This window comes from Lagenorhynchus albirostris, chromosome 5 (assembly GCF_949774975.1).
Source record: "Lagenorhynchus albirostris chromosome 5, mLagAlb1.1, whole genome shotgun sequence".
Classification (NCBI taxonomy): domain Eukaryota; kingdom Metazoa; phylum Chordata; class Mammalia; order Artiodactyla; family Delphinidae; genus Lagenorhynchus; species Lagenorhynchus albirostris.
In genome coordinates this window covers 134,132,852-134,154,477 of record NC_083099.1, presented here as the reverse complement: position 1 = coordinate 134,154,477, position 21,626 = coordinate 134,132,852, and the positions used below count along the sequence as shown (strand labels likewise).

Sequence of the window (21,626 nt, the reverse complement as noted above, 5' to 3'; positions counted from 1 at the left end):
CAAAGCTATTAGGGTGTGCTGAAAGCCAAGCACTGGAAAACCTCCAGTTTTGTAAATAAGTTATTTCTTATTCTCTACAAATAAGAGAATAATCTTATTCTCACGGCAAATCAGCCTTTTCAACTGTGCCTCCGTTTGAAGCCCTGAGGGTGTTTACAGCATCCTGTAAGATTCAGGATAAGTGCTAGGTGTGCAAAATAAGGAAAGAATAAAGTTCAAAGGGGAAGAGGCAGCAGCAGCCCCAGGGTGAGACCTGTAGGACTGGGCATGTCTGCAAGAGGGAAAGGAGAAAGCTAAAACTTCAACTTGCTTTCAGAGTTTTCCATCTGAGAGGAAACAGCTTGGATAATACAAATTCCTGAAGTCCACTGAAAGAATGCATGAGATCAAAGAGAACTGTTGTATTACTTTGCTAGGACTGCTATAACAAAATACCACAGACTGGGTGTCTTAAACAACGGATATTATTTTCTGACAGTTCTGGAGGCTGGAAGTCCAAGATCAATTTGTTGACAGGTTTGGGACTTCCCCAGTGGCACAGTGGATAAGAATCTGCCTGCTCATTCAAGGGACATGGGTTCGAGCGCTGATCCAGGAAGATCCCACATGCTGCGGAACAACTAATAAGCCCGTGCGCCACAACTACTGAGCCTGCGCTCTAGAGCCTGCAAGGTTAGTTTTTATGGGCTGGGTAATTTCATAGGCTAATGAGTGGGAGGATTATTCCAACTATTTTGGGGAAGGGGCAGAGATTTCCAGGAATTGGGCCACAGCCCACTTTCTGGTCTTTGATGGTTGGCCTCAGAACTGTCGTGGCACTGGTGGGTGTGTCACTTACCTTACGCTAATGTATTACAATGAGTGTATGATGAGGCTCAAGGTCCACTGGAAGTCAAATCTTCCACCATCTTGGATCTAGTTAGTTCTAACCAGTTTTTGTCATGTCCTATGGCTATATCATTCTTTTAAAGGTTGTGCTCTGCCCCCTTCCCTCCTGTTTCACTTTCTACATCCAGATTTCTTCCTCCTTGTAGGACACCAGTCAGACTGGATTAGGGCCCACCCTAATGGCCTCATTTTAACTTCATCACTTCTTTGAAGGGCCCAATTCAGCCCCTAACAACTATTATCTGCAAATCTGAGGTGCAAGTTCACAGATGGCCTACTGGGCCTGACAGCTGTCACTGCAGTGCCATCTTCCAGCCACTCAAAGCGAAGGACCAGCCCAACAACCGTCCAGGGTTGGCTATTCATAGAGGTCATTCTGAAGAAGGGAGAGAATTAAAAGGTGGGAGTAAACAAGCACGCTTATGTATAGACTATCTCTATGAGGACACAAGTAACTCTGTTCTGTCGCCCCAGCAAAGGAGGGGGGCAGAAAAGAAAGGGGAGATTTTTCAGGCATATTTTGCTTTTTAAAACTAATAATTAATTTATTAAAGTTACAGTATTGAAATTCAGCTTACATATCTTATTATCTTATTTATAAGTTTAACAAACGTTTACTGTCATTGTTAAGGGAACTTTAGTTAACAGTTGATTCCAGGGACTTCCCTGATGGTGCAGTGGTTAAGACTCTGCACTCCCAATGCAGGAGGCCTGGGTTCAATCCCTGGTTAAGGAACTAGATCCCACATGCATGCCGCAACTAAGAGTTCACATGGTGCAACTAAGGAGCCTGTGAGCCGCAACTGAGACCTGATACAAATAAATAAATATTTTAAAAAATAGTTGATTCCATTAACAAATGAAAACATTTGAGGCTGAATTTTAAGTTTTCTATATTTGTTTTCCTTTCCAAATACTTCTATTATCTGACTTAAGAAAATAAAAAGCCTGAGTATTACTATGATACATTAAACTTACAAAATAAGTTAATGGCTAAAATTCTCTTAGATATGCTAATAATGTATATAAACTTAGGAAGATTTCAATTTCAAATCAAAGTCTAAATTACTCAATTACACATTTTCAATTATAGTTTAAGACTGTCCCAGAATTCTATTAGGTGTGAGTTTCTAAATATTCAACTATATAAAATATCAAATATACTCTAATTTCTTAACACAAAAAAATTAACACTTCTGATTTTTCACTGAGATATAATTCACACACTATACTTTTAAAGTGTACAATTCGGTGATTTTTAGAGTATGAACAAAGTTGTACAACCATCACTACTATCTAATTCCAGAACATTCACATCACTCCAAAAAGAAACCCCTATCCGTTAGCATTCACTCACCTTAGTGTTTTGCTTCTTCCACTTAGCATAATGTTTGTAAGGTCCATGCATGTTGTAATATGTATTGGTACCACATACATTCTTATGACTGAATAATATTCCACTGTATGGATATATCACATTTTGTTTATCCATTCGTCAGTTGATGAACATGTGGGTTGTTTCTACTTTGGGGCTATCATGAATAATGTGGCTGTGAATACTCATGTACAAGTTTTTGTGTGGAAGCATGTTTCCAGTACTCTTGGGTAAATAGGTAGGAGTAGAACTGCTGAATCATTGGTAACTCCATGTTTAACCTTTCAAGAAACTGCAAACTGTCTTCTAAAGGGGCTGTTCCATTTTACGTTCCCATCATCAATATATAAGGGTTCTGATTTTTCCACATCCTCACCAACACTTGCTATTGTCTATCATTTTGATTATAGCCATTCCAGGGGTATGAAGGGGTATCCCACTGTGGTTTTGATTTACATTTCCCTAATGACTAAGCATCTTTTAATGTTTTAGTGGCCATTTGTATGTCTTCTTTGGTGAAATGTCTATTCAAATTCTTTGCTCATTTTAAAACTGAGTTAAATGTCTTTTTATTAATGAGTTGTAAGAGTCCTTTATATATTCTGGATACTAGACCCTTATCAGATACATGATTTGAAAATTTTTTCTCACTTTATGTGGCTTGTGTTTTCAGTTTCTCAATGGTATTCTTTGAAGCACAAATATTTTTAATTTTGATGAAGTCCAATTTTTCTATTTTTTCTTTTGTTACTTGTGCTTTCGGTATCATATCTAAGAAATCATTGTCAAATGCAAGGTCACAAAGGTTTACACCTATGTTTCCTTCTAAAAGTTTTATAGTTTCAGCTCCTATATTTGATCCATCCCAAGTTCATTTTTGTATATAATGTGAAGCAAGGGTTCGACTTCATTCATTTGCAAGTGGATATACAGTTGTCCCAGCAACATTTATTGAAAAATCTATTCTTTCCCCCATTTAATTGTCTTGGCATCCTTGTCAAAAATCACTTGACCATAAATGTATGAGTTTATTTCTGGACTCTCAATTATATTCCATTTATCTATATGTCTATCCTTATGCCAGTACCACAAAGTCTTGATTACTGTAGCTTTGTAGTGAGTTTTGAAATCAGGAAGTGTGACTTCTCTAACTTTTTTTTTTTCTTTTTTTAAAAAATATTTATTTAGGCTGTGCCTGGTCTTAGTTGCGGTGTGCAGGATCTTTAGTTGTGGCATTCGAACTCTTAGTTGCTGCATACATGCGGGATCTCGTTCCCGACCAGGGATAGAATCCAGGCCCTCTGCATTGGGAGCACGGAGTCTTACCCACTGGACCACCAGGGAAGTCCCCTGTTCTTCTTTTTCGAGAGTATTTTTTATATTCTGTGTTCCTTGAATTGCCATATAAATTCATGATCAGCTTGTCAACTTTTTTCAGAAAGGCCGACTGAGATCTTGAAAGGAATTTATTTTAAACTGAAGATTAATTTGGAGAGTATTGCCATCTTAACAATATTAAATCTTCCAATCAATGAACACAGGATGTCTTTCCATTTACTTGGGTCTTCTTTCATTTCTTCCAGCAATATTTTATAATTTTTTAACATCTTTATTGGAGTATAATTGCTTTACATTGTTGTGTTAGTTGCTGCTATATAACAAACTGAATCAGCTATACGGATACATATAACCCCATATCCCTGCCCTCTTGTGTCTCCCTCCCACTCTCCCTATCCCACACCTCTAGGTGGTCACAAAGCACTGCACTGAACTGATCTCCCTGTGCTATGCGGCTGCTTCCCCAATAGCTATCTATTTTACATTCAGTAGTGTATTATTTTATAATTTTTAGTGTCTTATACCTCCCTGGTAACGTTTATTCCTAATTGTTTTCTTTTTTCATTTTGATGCTATTTTAAATGGAATTGTTAATTTATTTTTCAGCTTTTTCAGTGCTAGTTTATAGAAATACAACTTACGTTTGTATTTTGACCTCGTATCCTGCAACTTCGCTGAGCTCATTTATTAAGTCTTGCAGTGTCTTTATCAACCCTTTAGGATTTTCTATATAGAAGATAATGTCATTGGAAATGCAGTTCTACTTCTTTCTTTCCCACTTTTTTCCCAAATAAAATATGTCTTTGGGCTTCTCTGGTGGCGCAGTGGTTGAGAGTCCGCCTGCCGATGCAGGGGACACGGGTTCGTGCCCCGGTCTGGGAAGATCCCACATGCCGCGGAGCGGCTGGGCCCGTGAGCCATGGCCGCTGAGCCTGCGCGTCCGGAGCCTGTGCTCCGCAGCCGGAGAGGCCACAACAGTGAGAGGCCCGAGTACCGCAAAAAAAAAAAAAAAAAAAAAATATGTCTTTTATTTCTTTTTCTTGTCTAATTTACCTGGTTAAAACTTAAAGCAAAATGCTAAATAGAGGGCTTCCCTGGTTGGCGCAGTGGTTGAGAGTCCACCTGCCGATGCAGGGGACACGGGTTCGTGCCCCAGTCCGGGAAGATCCCACATGCCGCAGAGCAGCTGGGCCCGTGAGCCATGGCCGCTGAGCCTGCGCGTCCGGAGCCTGTGCTCCGCAACGGGAGAGGCCACAACAGTGAGAGGCCCGCGTACCGCAAAAAAAAAAAAAAAAAGAAAGTGCTAAATATAAGTGGTGAGAGCTGACATCCTGTCTTGTTGCTAGGGGAACAAGTTTTCAATCTTTCCTTTTAAGTGGATTTTAGTAGATACCCTTAACTAGATTGAGGAAGTTCCTTCCTAGTCCTTGTTTGTTGGGTGTTTTTATTATGAATGAGAGTTAGATACTGTTAAATGCTTTTTCTGCATCAATTGAGATGATCATGTGTTTCTTTTTTCCTTTCATTCTATCAATATGGTAGCTTAATTGATTTTCATATACTAAACCATCCTTGTTTTCCTAGAATGTCTCTCTTGGTCATGGTGTATAATCTTTTAATATGCTGCTGGATTTGACTTGTTAGTATTTTGTTGAAATTTTTTCATCTATATTCATAAAGCATATTAGTCTGTAGTTTTCTTTTCTTGTAATGTCTTTGTCTGGCTTTGGTGTCAGGATAATACTGACCTCAGAGAATGAGGAACATTTAGGAAATGTTTTCTCCTCTTCTATTTTTCTTTTCTTAGCACCCTTCAAATAGGCCTTTGCCGCCAGGGCAGAGAAAGTTTCAAAACAAATCAAAGTAACTAATTTTATCCCATCAGCTTTGTGCACTAGAAGAGTAGACAAACTGATCCTTCAAGAATTTGGATGGTCACTAATCATTAGAGAAATGCAAATCAAAACCACAATGAGGTATCACCTCACACCAGTCAGAATGGCCATCATCAAAAAATCCACAAACAATAAATGCTGGAGAGGGTGTGGAGAAAAGGGAACCCTCTTGCACTGTTGGTGGGAATGTAAATGGATAAAGCCACTATGGAGAACAGTATGGAGGTTCCTTAAAAAACTAAAAATAGGGGCTTCCCTGGTGGCTCAGTGGTTGAGAGTCCGCCTGCCGATGCAGGGGACACGGGTTCGTGCCCCGGTCCAGGAGGATCCCCCATGCCGCGGAGCGGCTGGGCCCGTGAGCCACGGCCGCTGAGCTTGCACGTCCGGAGCCTGTGCTCCGCAACGGGAGAGGCCACAACAGTGAGAGGCCCGAGTACCGCAAAAAAAAAAAAAAAAAAAAAAAAACCATATGCTAACACACATATATGGAATCTAAAAAAAAAAAAGGTTCTGAAGAACCTAGGGGCAGGACAGGAATAAAGACGGAGACGTGGAGAATGGACTTGAGGACACAGGGAGGGGGAAGGGTAAGCTGGGACGAAGTGAGAGAGTGGCATGGACATATATACACTACCAAATGTAAAACAGATAGCTAGTGGGAAGCAGCCGCATAACACAGGGAGATCAGCTCGGTGCTTTGGGACCACCTAGAGGGAGATGCAAGAGGGAGGAGATATGGGGATATATGTATATGTATAGCTGATTCACTCTGTTATAAAGCAGAAACTAACACACCATTATAAAGCAATTATACTCCAATAAAGATGTTAAAAATAATAATAATAAATAAATAAATCTCTGGAGAGCCTTTGAGGAAAAAAGAATTTGGATGGTAAACAGATTTTACTCATTTCTCATTAGCAATTAGAATAAAGAGATTTTACGCATGTGTGGGCATGCACGCGTGCATGAACACACAGATATGTGCATATGAGTCTGTCAGACTAGCAAAAATTAAAAAGAGATTACCTGGACTTCCCTGGTGTGCAGTGGTTAAGACTCTGCACTCCCAATGCAGGGGCCCCGGGTTTGATCCCTGGCCAGGGAACTAGATCCCACATACATGCCACAACTAAGAGTTCGCATGCCACAACTAAGGAGCCCACCTGCTACAACTAAGACCCAGTGCAACCAAAATAAATAAATAATAAATATTTTTTTTAAATAAGAGAGAGATTACTAACTCAATGCATTATCAAGGGTGTGTGTAGAGTAACAGGCAATCACCAATATGCTGGTAGTGAAAAGTGGTTCATCCCTTTCAAACATAATTTAGCAATATTTATTTATTCACAAAATACAATGGCCATCTTTCCATGGCTTTGCCTAGAGATCCATGTCAATCTTTTTACAGGCTGTAGAGGATAGGATGCCTCATAATTTATTTCTTCAATCTCCTGTAGTTATTTGATTCCCCCTGCCTTTTTTTGCTCTTATAAGTAGTGGTTCAAATGAAACTCTTGGACCCTCTTCCTGAAATTTTCAGATGTAATCAAGATCCTAAAGTTTGTGTGAATTGTTTTTATGCTGATCACGGCCTTTTAAATGGAGAATTTATTGATTAAGAACATTCTGTCATTGTTACTTTGTTTTAGTATTTTTGTCACGTTAATGGTTTGGAGAAAAAAATCTGATTTTTCTTACTAGCAGAATTTTACTCCTGTACCTAGAGAAGAGAAGAGAAATGTTTTGTGGTTTGAATCCTTTGAGAAACCCCTCGGCATTGGAAATGAGACAGACACCATCATCCCATCTCCCACCTTCACAAGGCACCCAGTTGAGGATAATAAATGGTCCTTGAGAGGCTGGGTGGATGGCAAACTTCAGTGATTCTATTTTCTACATGAAGTTTTGAAACTTGGAGCGCATTTCAGAGGCAAGGCAGGGAGAAGGAAGGAGATGAGAGGTGTAAGGCAGGAGAACAGGATGCCTACAGGCAACTTTTAGGAAGTTTTGCTTGGTGGCTTTGAATGGAACCCTCCCCTCCGTGTCCTCTAATCTTCGGCAAAATGTCCATTTTTCATTGACATCTTATAATATGAAGAGAAGTACCCAAACCTGCCCCAGAGCTGAAGGAGGCAGCAATAAAGGCTTGCTGAGAAATTATTTCTTATTCTTAACACTTTTGTCAGCTGATGATTTGGACACAAAGAATATGTTTAAATATCTAATAAATGGGGCTTCCCCGGCGGCACAGTGGTTAAGAATCTGCCTGCCAATGCAGGGGACACGGGTTCGAGCTCTGGTCCAGGAAGACCCCACATGCTGCGGAGCAGCTAAGCCCATGCACCACAACTACTGAGCCTGCGCTCTAGAGCCTGTGCTCCACAGCTACTGAGCCTGCGTGCCACAACTACTGAAGCTCGCGCGCCTCGAGCCCGTGCTACGCAAGAAGAGAAACCACCGCAATGAGAAGCCCATGCACGGCAATGAAGAGTAGCCCCCGCTCGTGGTGACTAGAGAAAGCCCACACATAGCAACAAAGGCCCAATGGAACCAAAAATAAATAAATAAAACAAATAAATTAGAAAAGAAAATCTAACGAATGACTTAACAACAGTCTGGAACTACTAACTACATTTTGAAACAATTTCTCCTAGAGTTGAGATTGTTAATTTAGAAAGCTATGTGCCAAGCCGACATGCAAATACTCTAGCACTTCTTTTCCTTCTGCAGCACTTCAGCATGTTTGTCCTCTGGATGGGGAGGGTCATAGGAAAACATCGCGCAGTAGACTCTGCCACTAACTGTATGGCCTTGGGCATGTCATTTTTCTCTCTCAGATGAGTAAGACTACATGATTTCGAAGGTCCCCTCTAGTTCCAACATTCTTCTATTCCTTGATTACCAACTCTAGCACATCATAATAGATCTAGGGGGAAATACAGGAAAAAGAGAAAAGAGAGAAAAAATGGTCCACAGCAGAATCCCCGATCCTCAGCATTATTGACATTTGGGGCCTGATAGTTCTTTATTGTAGGGGCTGTCCTGGCACTGCAGATCTCAGGGTCTACTCAGTTTGCCTCAGATGTGGTCAATGGAACCCCTGCATCAGTATCATCTGAAAATGCATTAAAGATACAGATTCTGGCTCTCTGCAGCACCACAGAGTTAGAATCTCTAGAGGCAGCATCTGGAATTATTAAGAAGCTCCTCAAGTCACTCTTTTGAACACTATAGGGTGAGAACTCTGCTCTAGGCCCTCCCAGTTCAAATCTGAAGAGAGTCATCAAACACTACTCTGCTCGAATTCAGATTAGCCCAAAAGAAGGAAAGAGCCTCCAAGTTCCTGATTCTGACTATTGAAACACTGAATTCAAAACAAACCCTGACACAGTGCTCACCACATCCTTTACAACATTAGCTCTTTGAATCCATACAGCAATATTACCAGGTGGATACCACCATCCCTCCCTTTTTATAAATGAGGAAACTGAGGCACAGAGGAGTTAAGTCACTTGCCCAAGAACATTCATCGAGTGCTAGGCATATCCAAGATTTGAACAAAGGCAGTATGGATCCAGGGCACATGTACTTAACACTCTGCTTCACTTGAATAGATCTGTCAGGACACAACGGCAAAGCAAGGAGTTAATCAGGGAAAGAGACGGCCAAGAAGCACCCTCCTGGAATCTAGTCAACTCTGAGTTTGGGAAAATCATGTGCACACAGCAGGTTGCACCTACTCAGGAGCAATCAGAGCAGGACGTGAGCAAACTTGAAAGTGTTCCCCAAGTCACACAGAACTGCCCATACAGGGCAGAAGCCTCACGGGCACAAGAGGCTTAAACACGATCTCTTACTAACGTTGGTTCACCAACAAGCTACTCTGACCCAGAAGCAACTTCCAGGAAGCCAGGCCTAAAAATACCATACTCATCCCTGGCAGTCTGAAAACTGTGTGCATGTCCAAGGCTGTGCCCTTTCAGGAACGATCAGAGAGGAAACCTCCAAGTTATGATTCCCTGGCTGAACATAAGGCAAAAACATAAATTCCCTGAACCATGATAGCCACACACACATACAACGGTAAAGAGCAAAAATCTAACTGGCTAGGAGGGCTTAAGCACAACCTTTGCCCAATAAGTGTCTTATTCCCACGCAGAGGCAACCCCTAAATAGCCATGTTAAAACAGAAAAGCAAGGGCTTCCCTGGTGGCACGGTGGTTGGGAGTCCGCCTGCCGATGCAGGGGACACGGGTTCGTGCCCTGGTCCGGGAAGATCCCACATGCCGCGGAGCGGCTGAGCCCGTAAGCCATGGCCGCTAAGCCTGCGCGTCCGGAGCCTGTGCTCCGCAACGGGAGAGGCCACAACAGTGAGAGGCCCGCGTACCGCAAAAAAACAAAACAAAAAAACAAAACAAAAAAAACAGAAAAGCAAGAGGGGAATATCTGAGCAAGAACATCAGAGGCTACACATTGTGGAGAAATAGACTTGGCAGAATTAGTTCAGCCAATTCACTAGACAAACAGACAACAAAGTAAATAACAACCACCTTTAGAGGGGGGAAATCAGTATCCAAAGTTGCTACAATATATTACATAAAATGTCCAATTTTCAACAAAAAACTACAAGACATGCAAAAAACAGGAAAGTGTGACCCATATACAGGAAAAAAAGTAGGTAATAAAAACTGCCTTTGAAGGGGCCTGAATGGTGCACTTTGCAAAGACTTCAAAGCAGCCATTATAAATATGTACAAAGAATTAAAAGACGGGGGACTTCCCTGGTGGTCCAGTGGGTAAGTTCATATGCCGCAACTAAAGATCCCACATGCCAAAACAAAAATCCCACGTGCCGCAACTTAAGACCTGGCACAGCCTAAATAAATAAATAAATATTTAAAAAAAGAATTAAAAGACGGTATCATGAAAATGTCTCATCAAATATAGAATATTAATAAAGAGATAGAAATTATTTTAAAAGATTCAAATAGAAATTCTGAAGTTAAAAAATATAACATTTGAAATGAAAACTTCACTAGAGGGACTCAGTAGATTTGGGGTTTTTTTTAAGTTTTTATTTTTATATTTTTAACTAATTAATTAATTAATTTTATTTATTAGGCCATGTTGGGTCTTAGTTGTGGCATGCGGGATCTTTTGTTGCGGCACACAGGCTCTTTGTTGTGGTTCACGGGCTTCTCTCTAGTTGTGTGCACAGGCTCCAGAGCGTGAGAGCTCAGTAGTTGCAGCATGTGGGCTCTAGAGAGCATGGGCTCGGTAGTTGCCCTGCAGCATGTGGGATCTTAGTTCCCCAACCAGGGATCGAACCCGAGTCCCCAGCATTGGAAAGCGGATTCTTTACCAATGGACCACCAGGGAAGTCCTCTCAGTAGTAGATTTGAGCTGGCAGAAGAAATGGTGAACTTGAAGATAGATCAAATAGAGATTATCCAACCTGAGGAACAGGGAGAAAAACGAATGAAGAAAAATAAACAGAGCCTCAGAGAAATCTGACACCATTAAATACACCATCAAATGCATAATGGGGGTGTCAGAAGGAGAGAAAGGGATGAGAAAAACAATTGAAGAAATAATGGCTGAGAACATCCCAAATTTTATGGAAAAACATTCATTTACCATCCAAGAAGCTCCATGAACTCCAAGCAGGATAAACTCAAAAAGATTCACATCCAGACACATCAGAGCCAAAATGTTTAAAGCCAAAGATAATGAATGTACATGGTAGTAGATACCAGGGGAATTCGGATCACACAGGACTTTAATTGTTGAACAAACCCAATGCATAAGAGAAAAAGAACGTAATGGATCTTAACTTCAGATAAAAATTCTTTACCTATAAATGAAGTCCCAGGTTTCCCAAGGATTGATGAAGGCTTTCCACCCTGCAGTTGGGAATCTCAAAAAAGGAAAGAAAGAAAAGAAAAAGAAAACGGTAACTATGTGAGGTGATGATATGTTAGTTTGTTAATTAGCATGGTTGTGATGATTATTTCACAATTATACATATACGAAATTATCAAGTTGTGCACCTTACATGTATACAATTTTTGTCAATTATACCTCAATAAAGCTGGAAACAAATTTTGAAGGATGAGAAAAACATAGTGTTGTGCTGTAAAGCGGTGATTTTGATAAACAGGTTGGGTAAATATAATATGGGTTGGAATCAATTCAAATCTTGATTCTCAGGCAGCTGATGTGCATTTGTTTCCCTATTAGTAGCCTGCAAGTAGAGTGAGGTATATACATTATTCATAGTTCCAAGGAACAGAAGGCACTAGAGATCAGCACCAGTCAAATGCAGATAATTCAGGCTCAAATGACAATAAATCAACATGTTAATTCGATGCCAAATATGGAAACTGGCATCCTGGGTTGGGAAAGGCAGTTTTCCATTAGCAAATGTCCACAAATCCTGTGTGTGGCCCTTACTGACCACCTTAGAATGGTTCAATAACTGGGTAACCCACCTGCGAAGAGGGAAAACGGAAAAATATCTCAATGAGTGTGAATCTCCTCTTTTCCTGGGTACCTTTTCCCAACACCCCTAGCCTTTAGGTCTTTGTTATGCTAATTAAGTTAATCTACTGCCTTTTTAAAAAAAATTTTGGCCACACCGTGCAGCATGCTGGACCAGAGATAAAACCCAGGCCTCCGCAGTGAAAGCACTGAAACCTAACCATTAGGCCACCAGGGAATTCCCTCGTTGTCTTTCTTTTAAAGCTGACACTGCCTACAGCCAACTCTTCCTTGATCAAATAGAGTAAAAAATGAATTAATACACTCAAACTAACATAATACTGTACCTCAACTCTATTTCAATAAAATAAACAAAAAAATTAATTCAGATGAATTGAGAATCATATTTCATAGTGAATGAACTGAGAATCATATTTCATAGTGAATGAATTGAGAAGCATATTTCATAGTGCTTCTGGGAATTGTAGCTTCAGAAGATAAGATTCGCAAACATCACTGAAAAATATGTGATTTTAGGATGCAAATGGAACGATAAATCAATCTTCAGGGGAGTATGATTTTGGTTACTACGGCACCACAGTTATTGGAAATAAATCAACTTCTTTGCAGTTACTACAGAACCAGCAAATGAAAGAAAGGGGAAAAGAAGAAACAGATGGATTAAAACAGAGTCCTCACTTGCTTAATTTTCTTTTTTTAATATTTATTTATTTTGGCTGCAGCAGGTCTTAGTTGTGGCATCTCCGTTGCGGCATGCGGGATCTTTAGTTACAGCATGAAGACTTCTTAGTTGCAGCATGCATGTGGGATCTAGTTCCCTGACCAGGGATCGAACCTGGGCGCCCTGCATTGGGATCTCGGAGACTTAACCACTGGACCACCAGGGAAGTCTCGAGCCCTCACTTGCTTTAGTCAAAGTGTGAAACTACATCTGAGAGTACAAAGAGAAAAGAGGTTACTTTTGTAGTGCCATGCTTCTTGCAGTAGCTCAGTGAAGTATTTAATATAACTATAAGGTAAGAAAATTTGTTTTCTGGTAACTTTTAAAAAATATCACACATCTATTTCCCACCCACTCAGAAACAGAATTAATGATTAAGTTTTGGTGTGCTAACTAAATTCATGCCAATTCTCTACCCTCCCTTGTTTATGGGGAAATTTGTTTCAAAATGCTCAACTCTATTCTGAGAGCATGGAATTATGAAAAAGATGTTCCAGACTAGGAAATGTCACACACATCTAAGCCAACACACTTTAATTTAAAACCAGCCCTTATGTGTAAGATTATACTACAACCCGGCTGACAGACTGGAGGTAATAATTAGACTTTGTGGAAAATAATAGACTGAGGTTCAAGCATGTTGATTTGAATCATGACATAACCTTAAAGTGGTTAACAATTTTATATAGAAAATGAACAGGTTTTTAAAAGTCTGTGGAAGTACTTCCCTGGTAGTCCAGTGGTAAAGAATCTGCCTTACAATGTAAGGATTCTGGTTCGATTCCTAGTTAGGGAACTAAGATCCCACATGCTGCGGAGCAACTAAGCCCGCGCCACAACTACTGAGCTCATGTGCCTCAACTAGAGCCCGTGTGCTGCGGACTACAGAGCTCACGTACCCTGGAACCTGCGCACCACAACTAGAGAGAGAAAAGCCGCACGCCACCACTAGAGAGAAGCCCACGCACTACAATGAAGAGTGTGCGCGCCACAACAAAAGATCCCGCATGCCTCAGTGAAGATCGCGCATGCCACAACTAGGACCTGATGCAGCCAAAAATAAATAAATAATAAATAAATCTTTAAAAAAATAGTCTATGGAGTTCAAATAAGCGAGGTAGCATGATCACATTAAAAACGCTAGTCAACCAGGAATTCCCTGGTGGTTTAGTGGTTAGAATTCGGCGCTTTCACCATGGCCTGGGTTCAATCCCTGGCCGAGGGAACTGCCAACAAGCGGCACAGCCAAAATTAAAACAAAAAAAATGCTAGTCAACCTACGTGTTTGGTTCTGACTCTAAATGTGATCCTCTGATCACTTCTTATAATCTTTAGGACTGTTGACTGCAGAGTATGCAGGCACCTTCTACAAGGAAAAGAACTAGGACTTCACTGGTGGCGCAGTGGTTAAGAATCTGCCTGCCAATGTAGGGGACACGGGTTTGAGCCCTAGTCCGGGAAGATCCCACATAGCCACAACTACTGAAGCCTGCATGCCTAGAGCCCGTGCTCCACAAGAGAAGCCACTGCAATGAGAAGCCCACTTGCCGCAACTAGAGAAAGCCCACAGGCAGCAACAAAGACCCAGCACAGCCAAAAAAAAAAAAAGAAAAGAACTATATTTTAATTCTTTTACTTGTTTCTTTTTCCTGTTTTAATGAGAACTATATTTTCAAATGGTGGACTCTTTCTTCCCATAACTAAACTGAGGAAGACCTGCTGACTTAAAAGTCCATGGGGAAGGGGGGGCTTCTCCGGTGGCGCAGTGGTTGAGAGTCCGCCTGCCAATGCAGGGGACACGGGCTCGTGCCCTAGTCCGGGAAGATCCCACATTCCGCGGAGCGGCTGGGCCCGTGAGCCATGGGTGCTGAGCCTGCGCGTCCGGAGCCTGTGCTCCGCAACGGGAGAGGCCGCAACAGTGAGAGGCCCGCGTACCGGTTTAAAAAAAAAAAAAAAAAAAGTCCATGGGTTGCGGATTCCCTGGCAGTCCAGTTGTTAGGGTTCTGCGCTTCCACTGCAGGGGGCACTGGTTCCATCCCTGGTGAGGGAAACTAAGATCCCAGATCCCACAAGCCAGGTGGCATGGCCAAAAAAAATAAATAATAATATTGTATCTATGTTAAATCTGCTGAATTTGATAACAGTGCTAGGATGATGTAAGAGAACGCCCTTGTTTTGAGGAAACAAATACTTAAGTACTTTAGGGTAAAGTGACGTAGAACATGTAATTATTTTTAAATACTGATGTACTTTGGGGTAAAGGAACATAATATATGCAATTACTTTAAAATACTGAAGTACTTTGGGTAAAGGAACATAATATATGCAATTACTTTTAAATAATTCAGAAAGAAATACATACATGGAGAAACAGAGAAAATGGTAAAGCAACTCTTGGTAGCTGAACCAATACCAGAAACTGCCTACCTCCACCATTTCATATAAATAAGAAAAATAATCCCCCAAGTCAGTTAGCTAATTTACACTTTGCAGCTGAAAGCGTGCTTTACTGATAACTCAGCTGACTCCAATTCACCTTCTACATGTACAGAATCACACTATAGAATTGACATTCTGAAAACAGAAAATGGACTTAGAGTCCCAGTAACTTACAGAGTCTAGTCACTTAACCAAGTCACTTAACTGCTCGCGGTTAAAGTATAGTTACTTATAAAATGCGAACATCAAAATGGCATTTGTGATGAGTGCATTGTAAAATGCAAAGTGCTATATAAGTACGGGTGTTTCTAAAACTGTGTTTCTGCTTTTTTACCCTTTTATAGCTTTGTTTAAAATGTTGGCTAGAAGAGTTAAAACTTGTAGAAACATTTTCTTTCGCACAGTTCTTCTACGCTCATTGTTTGCTTATAAGGAAATACTTCCGAATAAGAATTTAACCATTTTCTGCACACCTACATAGAAGGTAACAAATTATTACACTGTCTATAACTCAGAAGTCTTTCTAGGCTAGTACCTATTTCTGGCTTCTTTTAGGAGACACAATCATAACAAATATATTTAATGTGCCAGGCATTGTGCAAAGTGGCATACGTACATTGTGTAATTCTCACAAAAACTCAGTGAGTTCGATGCAATTATTATTTCATCATCAGTAAAATGGGGAAAACAATAGCAATTACCTCACAGGTCTGTTGTAAGGATTTGAAAAGACTATACATAGAGCATTTAGCACAGTGCTTGGCCAAAAGTAACTGCTAAATACAGTTTACCATTAGTTGGTACCTTCATTTTACAGATAAACAGACACAGAAAAAAGGCAAGTGTAAGCAACAGGATTTTCAACTCAGCTCTGACTCCCCAAGTTTCTGCCGCTTTCTTTCTTCTTTCTTTTTTTACAATTATCTCCTCGTACAGTAGGGGGGGAAAGTAAATCCCCATGATAGTGGCTGAACTTAAAGCCAGGAAACACCTAATTTAATTGTCTTCGACTGTGCTTACCCCCTACCAACGCCAGGCAGAGTGAGCTGCTCACTACGTTCTTGAACTAATGAAAGACTAGGTTTCTAACCCGGGTGAGCTAGATCTTTCTGGGCTGGGTAGTTTCCTCGTCTCTGCGCTGGTGTCCCCGGCTGCAGAGCCGAAGAGGCTGTTCAGGTCCTGTTCGGGGAAACGGACTTGTCTTGCCCTCCTCAAAAAACAATTTACCGAGGGCCACTGCCCTCCGACCCACTAGGACTTGAAGGATCCCAACCTACATTCGCCTACGGTAACTCCTATATGTCTCCACCACCTGCACGGCGACCTTCTCGGAGCCCGGCTCTACCCGCGCCTTCCTCTTGGCAGGCGCAGGCGCAGGCGCGCGGCAGAGTTCTGCGCGCGCCGCACTTCCCGGCAAACTACAGCTCCCAGAATCCCCGTCGATCGATCCACCTCCCACTCGAGGTGGAGGCGGAGGCGGAGCAGATTGTCTGGGGAGTGGCGTATCATCTTGAAATGTCCTGCTCGTGTCCTCTTGGGAAGAGTTGGTTTAATAAAAGAGATTCTGGGGTTCCCTGATAAGGTAGGACATCTGTTCCTCTTAGGTATAATACTGCCCTCCGCACCCCGAGGGTTCCCTCAGTGTAAAACGCACGTGGTCTAGTCCAGCGGAGACACTTGCCCCCGGCCACAGCGGGGAAGCCTGAGGAGTGAAGGGCCCATCGCATACGCATGCGCACAGGCGTAGCATGGGGGCGGGAGCCGCTGAGCCCCTTCCCAGCATCTGAGGTGAGTAGGGGGCGGGGCGGGGCGGGGCGTGTCCCGGGTTGGGACTGACCACTCCCCCGCGACGGTCACAGTTCGCACAATCACTAGTATCCCAATCAACTCTGAAACTCCCAGACCCCAATTGTCCGGAAAATTGTGGAGTCCCCAGGAGCTCAGTTTTAGCGTTTATACATCAAAATATTGTTTTCAGTTAAACCACTTCCAGCATTTAACTGCCATTATCTGTGCACAAGACTTTCTTCTCTACTATACCGTGCTTTTTGTTTTGGGTTTTTTTTTATTTTGCGGTACGTGGGCCTCTCACCGCTGTGGCCTCTCCCGTTGCGGAGCACAGGCTCCGGACGCGCAGGCCCAGCGGCTGTGGCTCACGGGCGCAGCCGCTCCGCGGCATGTGGGATCCTCCCGGACCGGGGCACGAACCCGTGTCCCCTGCATCGGCAGGAGGACTCCCAACCACTGCGCCGCCAGGGAAGCCCTACCGTGTTGTTTTTTTTTTTAAATAAATTTATTTATGTTTGGCTGTGTTGGGTGTTCGTTGCTGCCTGCAGGCTTTCTCTAGTTGTGGCGAGTGGGGGCTACTCTTGGTTGCAGTGCACGGGCTTCTCATTGCGGTGGCTTCTTGTTGCAGAGCACGGGCTCTAGGTGCGCAGGCTTCAGTAGTTGTGGCACGTGGGCTCAGTAGTTGTGGCGCACAGGCTTAGTTGCTCCGCAGCATGTGGGATCTTCCTGGACCAGGGCTCGAACCCGTGTCCCCTGCATTGGCAGGCGGATTCTTAACCACTGCACCACCAGGGAAGCCCTATACCGTGCATTTTTAAAATAATAGCGAACATATTGGGAGGCCTCACCTTTCATCTTGGTTTTCCGGCATGCAGCAGATAGCTCCTTCCTAACAAGCTGTAGAGCTTAAAGTCTTTTGGACACTTGATTCTATTCAATTTAGTGTCAGACTAGGTACATACTTTGTCATGTTCTCTGATTGTTTCACGTATGTCTTCTCATGACAGGACTCCTTGGGACGATAAAGACAATGATACACTCACTAACTAAAGAAATGGTGGTGCCAATGAAATTTATAATCTGCTGGGGATACAGACAATTAAGCAAGGGGCTTATTGTGCCCTAACCCTAACCATTTTGCTTACAACTTGCTGTGGGACTTGGTTATGTTGCTTAACCTTCTGGGCCTACATTTTCTCACAAAATGAGAAGATTGGACTAGATGATCTCTCAGAACTTGCCAGCTCTAAAATTCTGTGGTTAGTTAGTGAGGAGTAGAATCCAGATTATATCATAATATGTTAATGCAAAGCATCATCAACTTCCATTTCTCTGCTAACATAAATGGAATATAGCTACAAGAATTTTGGCAGCAACATTAGAAAGAACTACCCCTTGTTGTACTGTAATTTAATCCTTATTGCTGAAAATATGAATTTAGCTGATAATACAACTGTCTTCACCCTATATTTGTTGTCGTTTTATAGATCATTGCTAGGAAGAACTCTGGGTACAATAATGAACACAGTGTATGTGATGATGGCTCAAATCTTAAGATCTCATCTGATAAATGCTTCAGTGATTCCTAATCGAATGAAAATGGGTCCATATCTTGGTGTCATTAGAACTAGAATGATGTCAACTCATAAATCCAAAAAGAATATGAGAGAATATTATAGGCTGCTGAATCTGGATGAAGGATGCTCTGCAGATGACGTCAGGGAATCTTTTCATAAGCTTGCCAAGCAATACCATCCAGATGGTGGCTCTAATACTGCTGATTCTGCAACATTTATAAGGATCGAAGAAGCTTATAGGAAGGTGCTTTCCCACGTGATAGAACAAACAAATGCCAGGCAGAGTAAAGTTGAAGAAACAGAAGAAGAAGAAAAAAAATTCAAATATAACACACCCCAACACCGGCATTATTTAAGTTTTGAGGGTATTGGTTTTGGGACTCCAAGTCAACGAGAGAAGCAGTATAGGCAATTTAGAGCAGACCGTGCAACTGAGCAAGTGATGGAATACCAAAAGCAGAAACTGCAAAGCCAGTATTTCACCAATAGTATAACTGTTAAAGACGTAAGACACAGTAAGGAACAAAAGATAACTCAAGCAATAGAACGTTTGGTGGAGGATCTCATTCAGGAATCAATGGCAAAAGGAGACTTTGACAATCTCAGTGGGAAAGGAAAACCTCTAAAAAAATTTTCTGGCTGTTCATATATTGATCCCATGACTCACAACCTGAACAGAATATTGATAGATAATGGATACCAACCAGAATGGATCCTAATGCAAAAGGAAATAAAGGATACTATTGATCAACTCAGAGAGGCAATTTTAGTGTCAAGGAAAAAACTTGGGAATCCAATGACACCAACTGAACAGAAACAGTGGAACCAAGTTTGTGAGCAGTTTCAAGAAAACATCAAAAAACTAAACAAGCGAATTAATGACTTTAATTTAATTGTTCCCCTTCTGACCAGGCAAAAAGTCCATTTTGATGCACAGAAAGAAATTGCCAGAGCCCAGGAAATATATGAGACGCTTATAAAAACACAAGAAGTCACAGATAAAAACCCAAATAACTTTGATCAGGGAGAAGGAGAGAAAACACCTGGAGTCAAGACAGGTTTCTTTAACTGGATGAATGTGTGGCAATTTATTAAAACATGACCATCTCGTTGCTCACAGAACTGCCCCCAATCATTTTCAGTAGTACTGACATCACACATAGAGGCTGAGATTTCTTTCTGTAACACAAGAGTCTGAGAACTGTGTGCCTCTGTACTTTTCACAAAACAAGTCACGTCTCCAGTGATGTGTAGATGAGAGAGCTGTAAGAAACTAAGTCAGAGAAATATTCAACCAGCTTTGCTCTGAGGATATGGCAAAACAAGAGGAGAACTTACTTTTAAGGAAACAATTTAGTACATTTCAGTTCGTAAATGTCGGTCATCAGGTGAAAGGAGTTAGGATAGGGACTCAGGCTGGGAATCATAAAGGGTATTCCAAAGTCTTAGTGCAGTTTTAAACTCTAATTTAAAAACATTTATTGTTTGCCATCTTCAAACATAGGTACTTCAACAACAACTAAGAATGTATCATGAAAGGTCACAAAATGAAAAGTATGGAATGTAGGCAACTAAACCTCCAAATAATGTATGTTTTTCACAAGTTTGCTGCATTTATACACCTGAGGTTATTAAAGCACAAATTTTTCTAAGACTTTTGGGACATTCTCTATATGGTTGGAAATGTTAGGATAAGAAAATTAGCCTAGTGGAGTTATGACACTCTTCTTTTTTATAAAGCCCTTCTCTCTGCGTACTGAATAAAGAGACCACTAAATATCTTGGTTGTACTTTTTCCTGCCTAACTTCATGAGCCATTAGCAGCGCAGATCCATCTGCCAAGCTAGCTGATTTAGCTATTCTAGAAATAGACTCCAATGTCCACTTTTAAAGAGTTTGAAAGTATTTTCTGACCTTTCAGAGGTGGGGGAAAAAAAAAATCCTTGGGCTCAATGGAAACAAGATTTCACCTTTGGCTTCATCTCTAATCAGAGTTGAAGTGTTAGGTTTACATAAACCTACCTGAAGCCTTTCTTTGTTATGTATCAAACTCCCCAGAGGCTTTTTCAGTGATATGAAAATCTCAGTTTACTGTCTTAGGGATCCAATTTCCTGTCTTAGGAACCCTTTAATAAACAAAGATAGGTACCCACTTGCACCTTTGGCAAATGACAGGAGATTGACATCCATGAGATTGTGTCTCAACCACTTTCAGAAAGACCTGACTTCTTTAGGTTTGTGTAACTGCCTATTCACAGAATCGGGCAACTAGAGGATAATGGAGAGTGGTCAAAAGGAGCAGGTCTGTTTCCTTATTTAATTCGGAGTGCTGTACTATGGAAGTGCCTCAGAAGCATGTCACTTGCCCCTCTGATTTTGGAAGAACAAGTTATTTTGTAAAGTGTGTGATAGTTAAATAAAATTACATCTTCAAAAGGAAATTTCAGACCTTTCTGCTTACATGATGGGGCATTAATTGGCATATGTCATTACTTTATTGAATGAGTTATCATTAGCTTCTGCAATGATATATTATTCTAAATACAATTGTGAACAGTGTGAAATAAGAGTTTATAATAAAAGCTATAGTTCCAAAACATTTTAGAAGGCTATGATTCTGTGAATCTTGTTAAATATTAGAATTAGATACCTAATTACATTTCAGCAACATATATGAATGAAACCATTTTTGCTATTAGATAATGAGAAGTCAAAGTTATCAGGAAACTCCAGTAATTCCTAATTTCAGCACAGCACACTTTATGTTTGTAAATGTTGTCTATATTAATAAAGTTAATAAGGTTAATTAATAAAGTTAATTTTAATGATTAAAGTTAATTTTAATGATTGTTCTATAAACAACTAATAGTAATAAAAAGCATATTTTTGCCTGGCCATCTAAGTTAATCTTTTTTGTCTTTTTTATGGATAATGTTAAAACTGACTGAAACATGGACTATTCTTTTTTTTTTTTTTTGACTATTCTTGTTAAGAAGGCAAATTTGCCTATGTAAAAACAGATTCACTTATTTAAATAACTACGTTCCAGGCCAGAAAAAAAGATTTGGGCTGGTTCATTGGAGTTTGTGGAATAGGAA

The 21,626-nt window shown here is 41.0% G+C and overlaps 1 protein-coding gene and 1 long non-coding RNA gene across 2 annotated transcripts in view; one reads left to right on the top strand and one right to left on the bottom strand.

Annotated features, from left to right (window-relative positions):
- Positions 1–16,535, bottom strand: part of LOC132521313 (uncharacterized) — a 32,147-nt gene extending 15,612 nt beyond the window's left edge. Inside the window, exons 1-2 of the long non-coding RNA XR_009540809.1 lie at positions 16,441–16,535; positions 11,357–11,419 (exon numbers count right to left, since the gene is read on the bottom strand). This is a non-coding gene — a long non-coding RNA (uncharacterized LOC132521313). The remainder of the gene's footprint in view (positions 1–11,356; positions 11,420–16,440) is intronic.
- A 142-nt stretch (positions 16,536–16,677) lies between these two features.
- On the top strand, positions 16,678–21,324 carry DNAJC28 (DnaJ heat shock protein family (Hsp40) member C28). Its single transcript, XM_060149449.1, has 2 exons — positions 16,678–16,951; positions 18,439–21,324. Exon 2 carries the CDS (start codon positions 18,470–18,472, stop codon positions 19,628–19,630), a length of 1,161 nt encoding a protein of 386 aa, XP_060005432.1. The 5' UTR covers positions 16,678–16,951; positions 18,439–18,469; the 3' UTR covers positions 19,631–21,324.
- The last annotated feature ends 302 nt before the right edge of the window (positions 21,325–21,626 follow it).

Bases quoted from the DNA above. Each gene is read 5' to 3' on its own strand.
- DNAJC28 (XM_060149449.1), top strand. From the start codon at position 18,470: ATGAACACAGTGTATGTGATGATGGCTCAAATCTTAAGATCTCATCTG.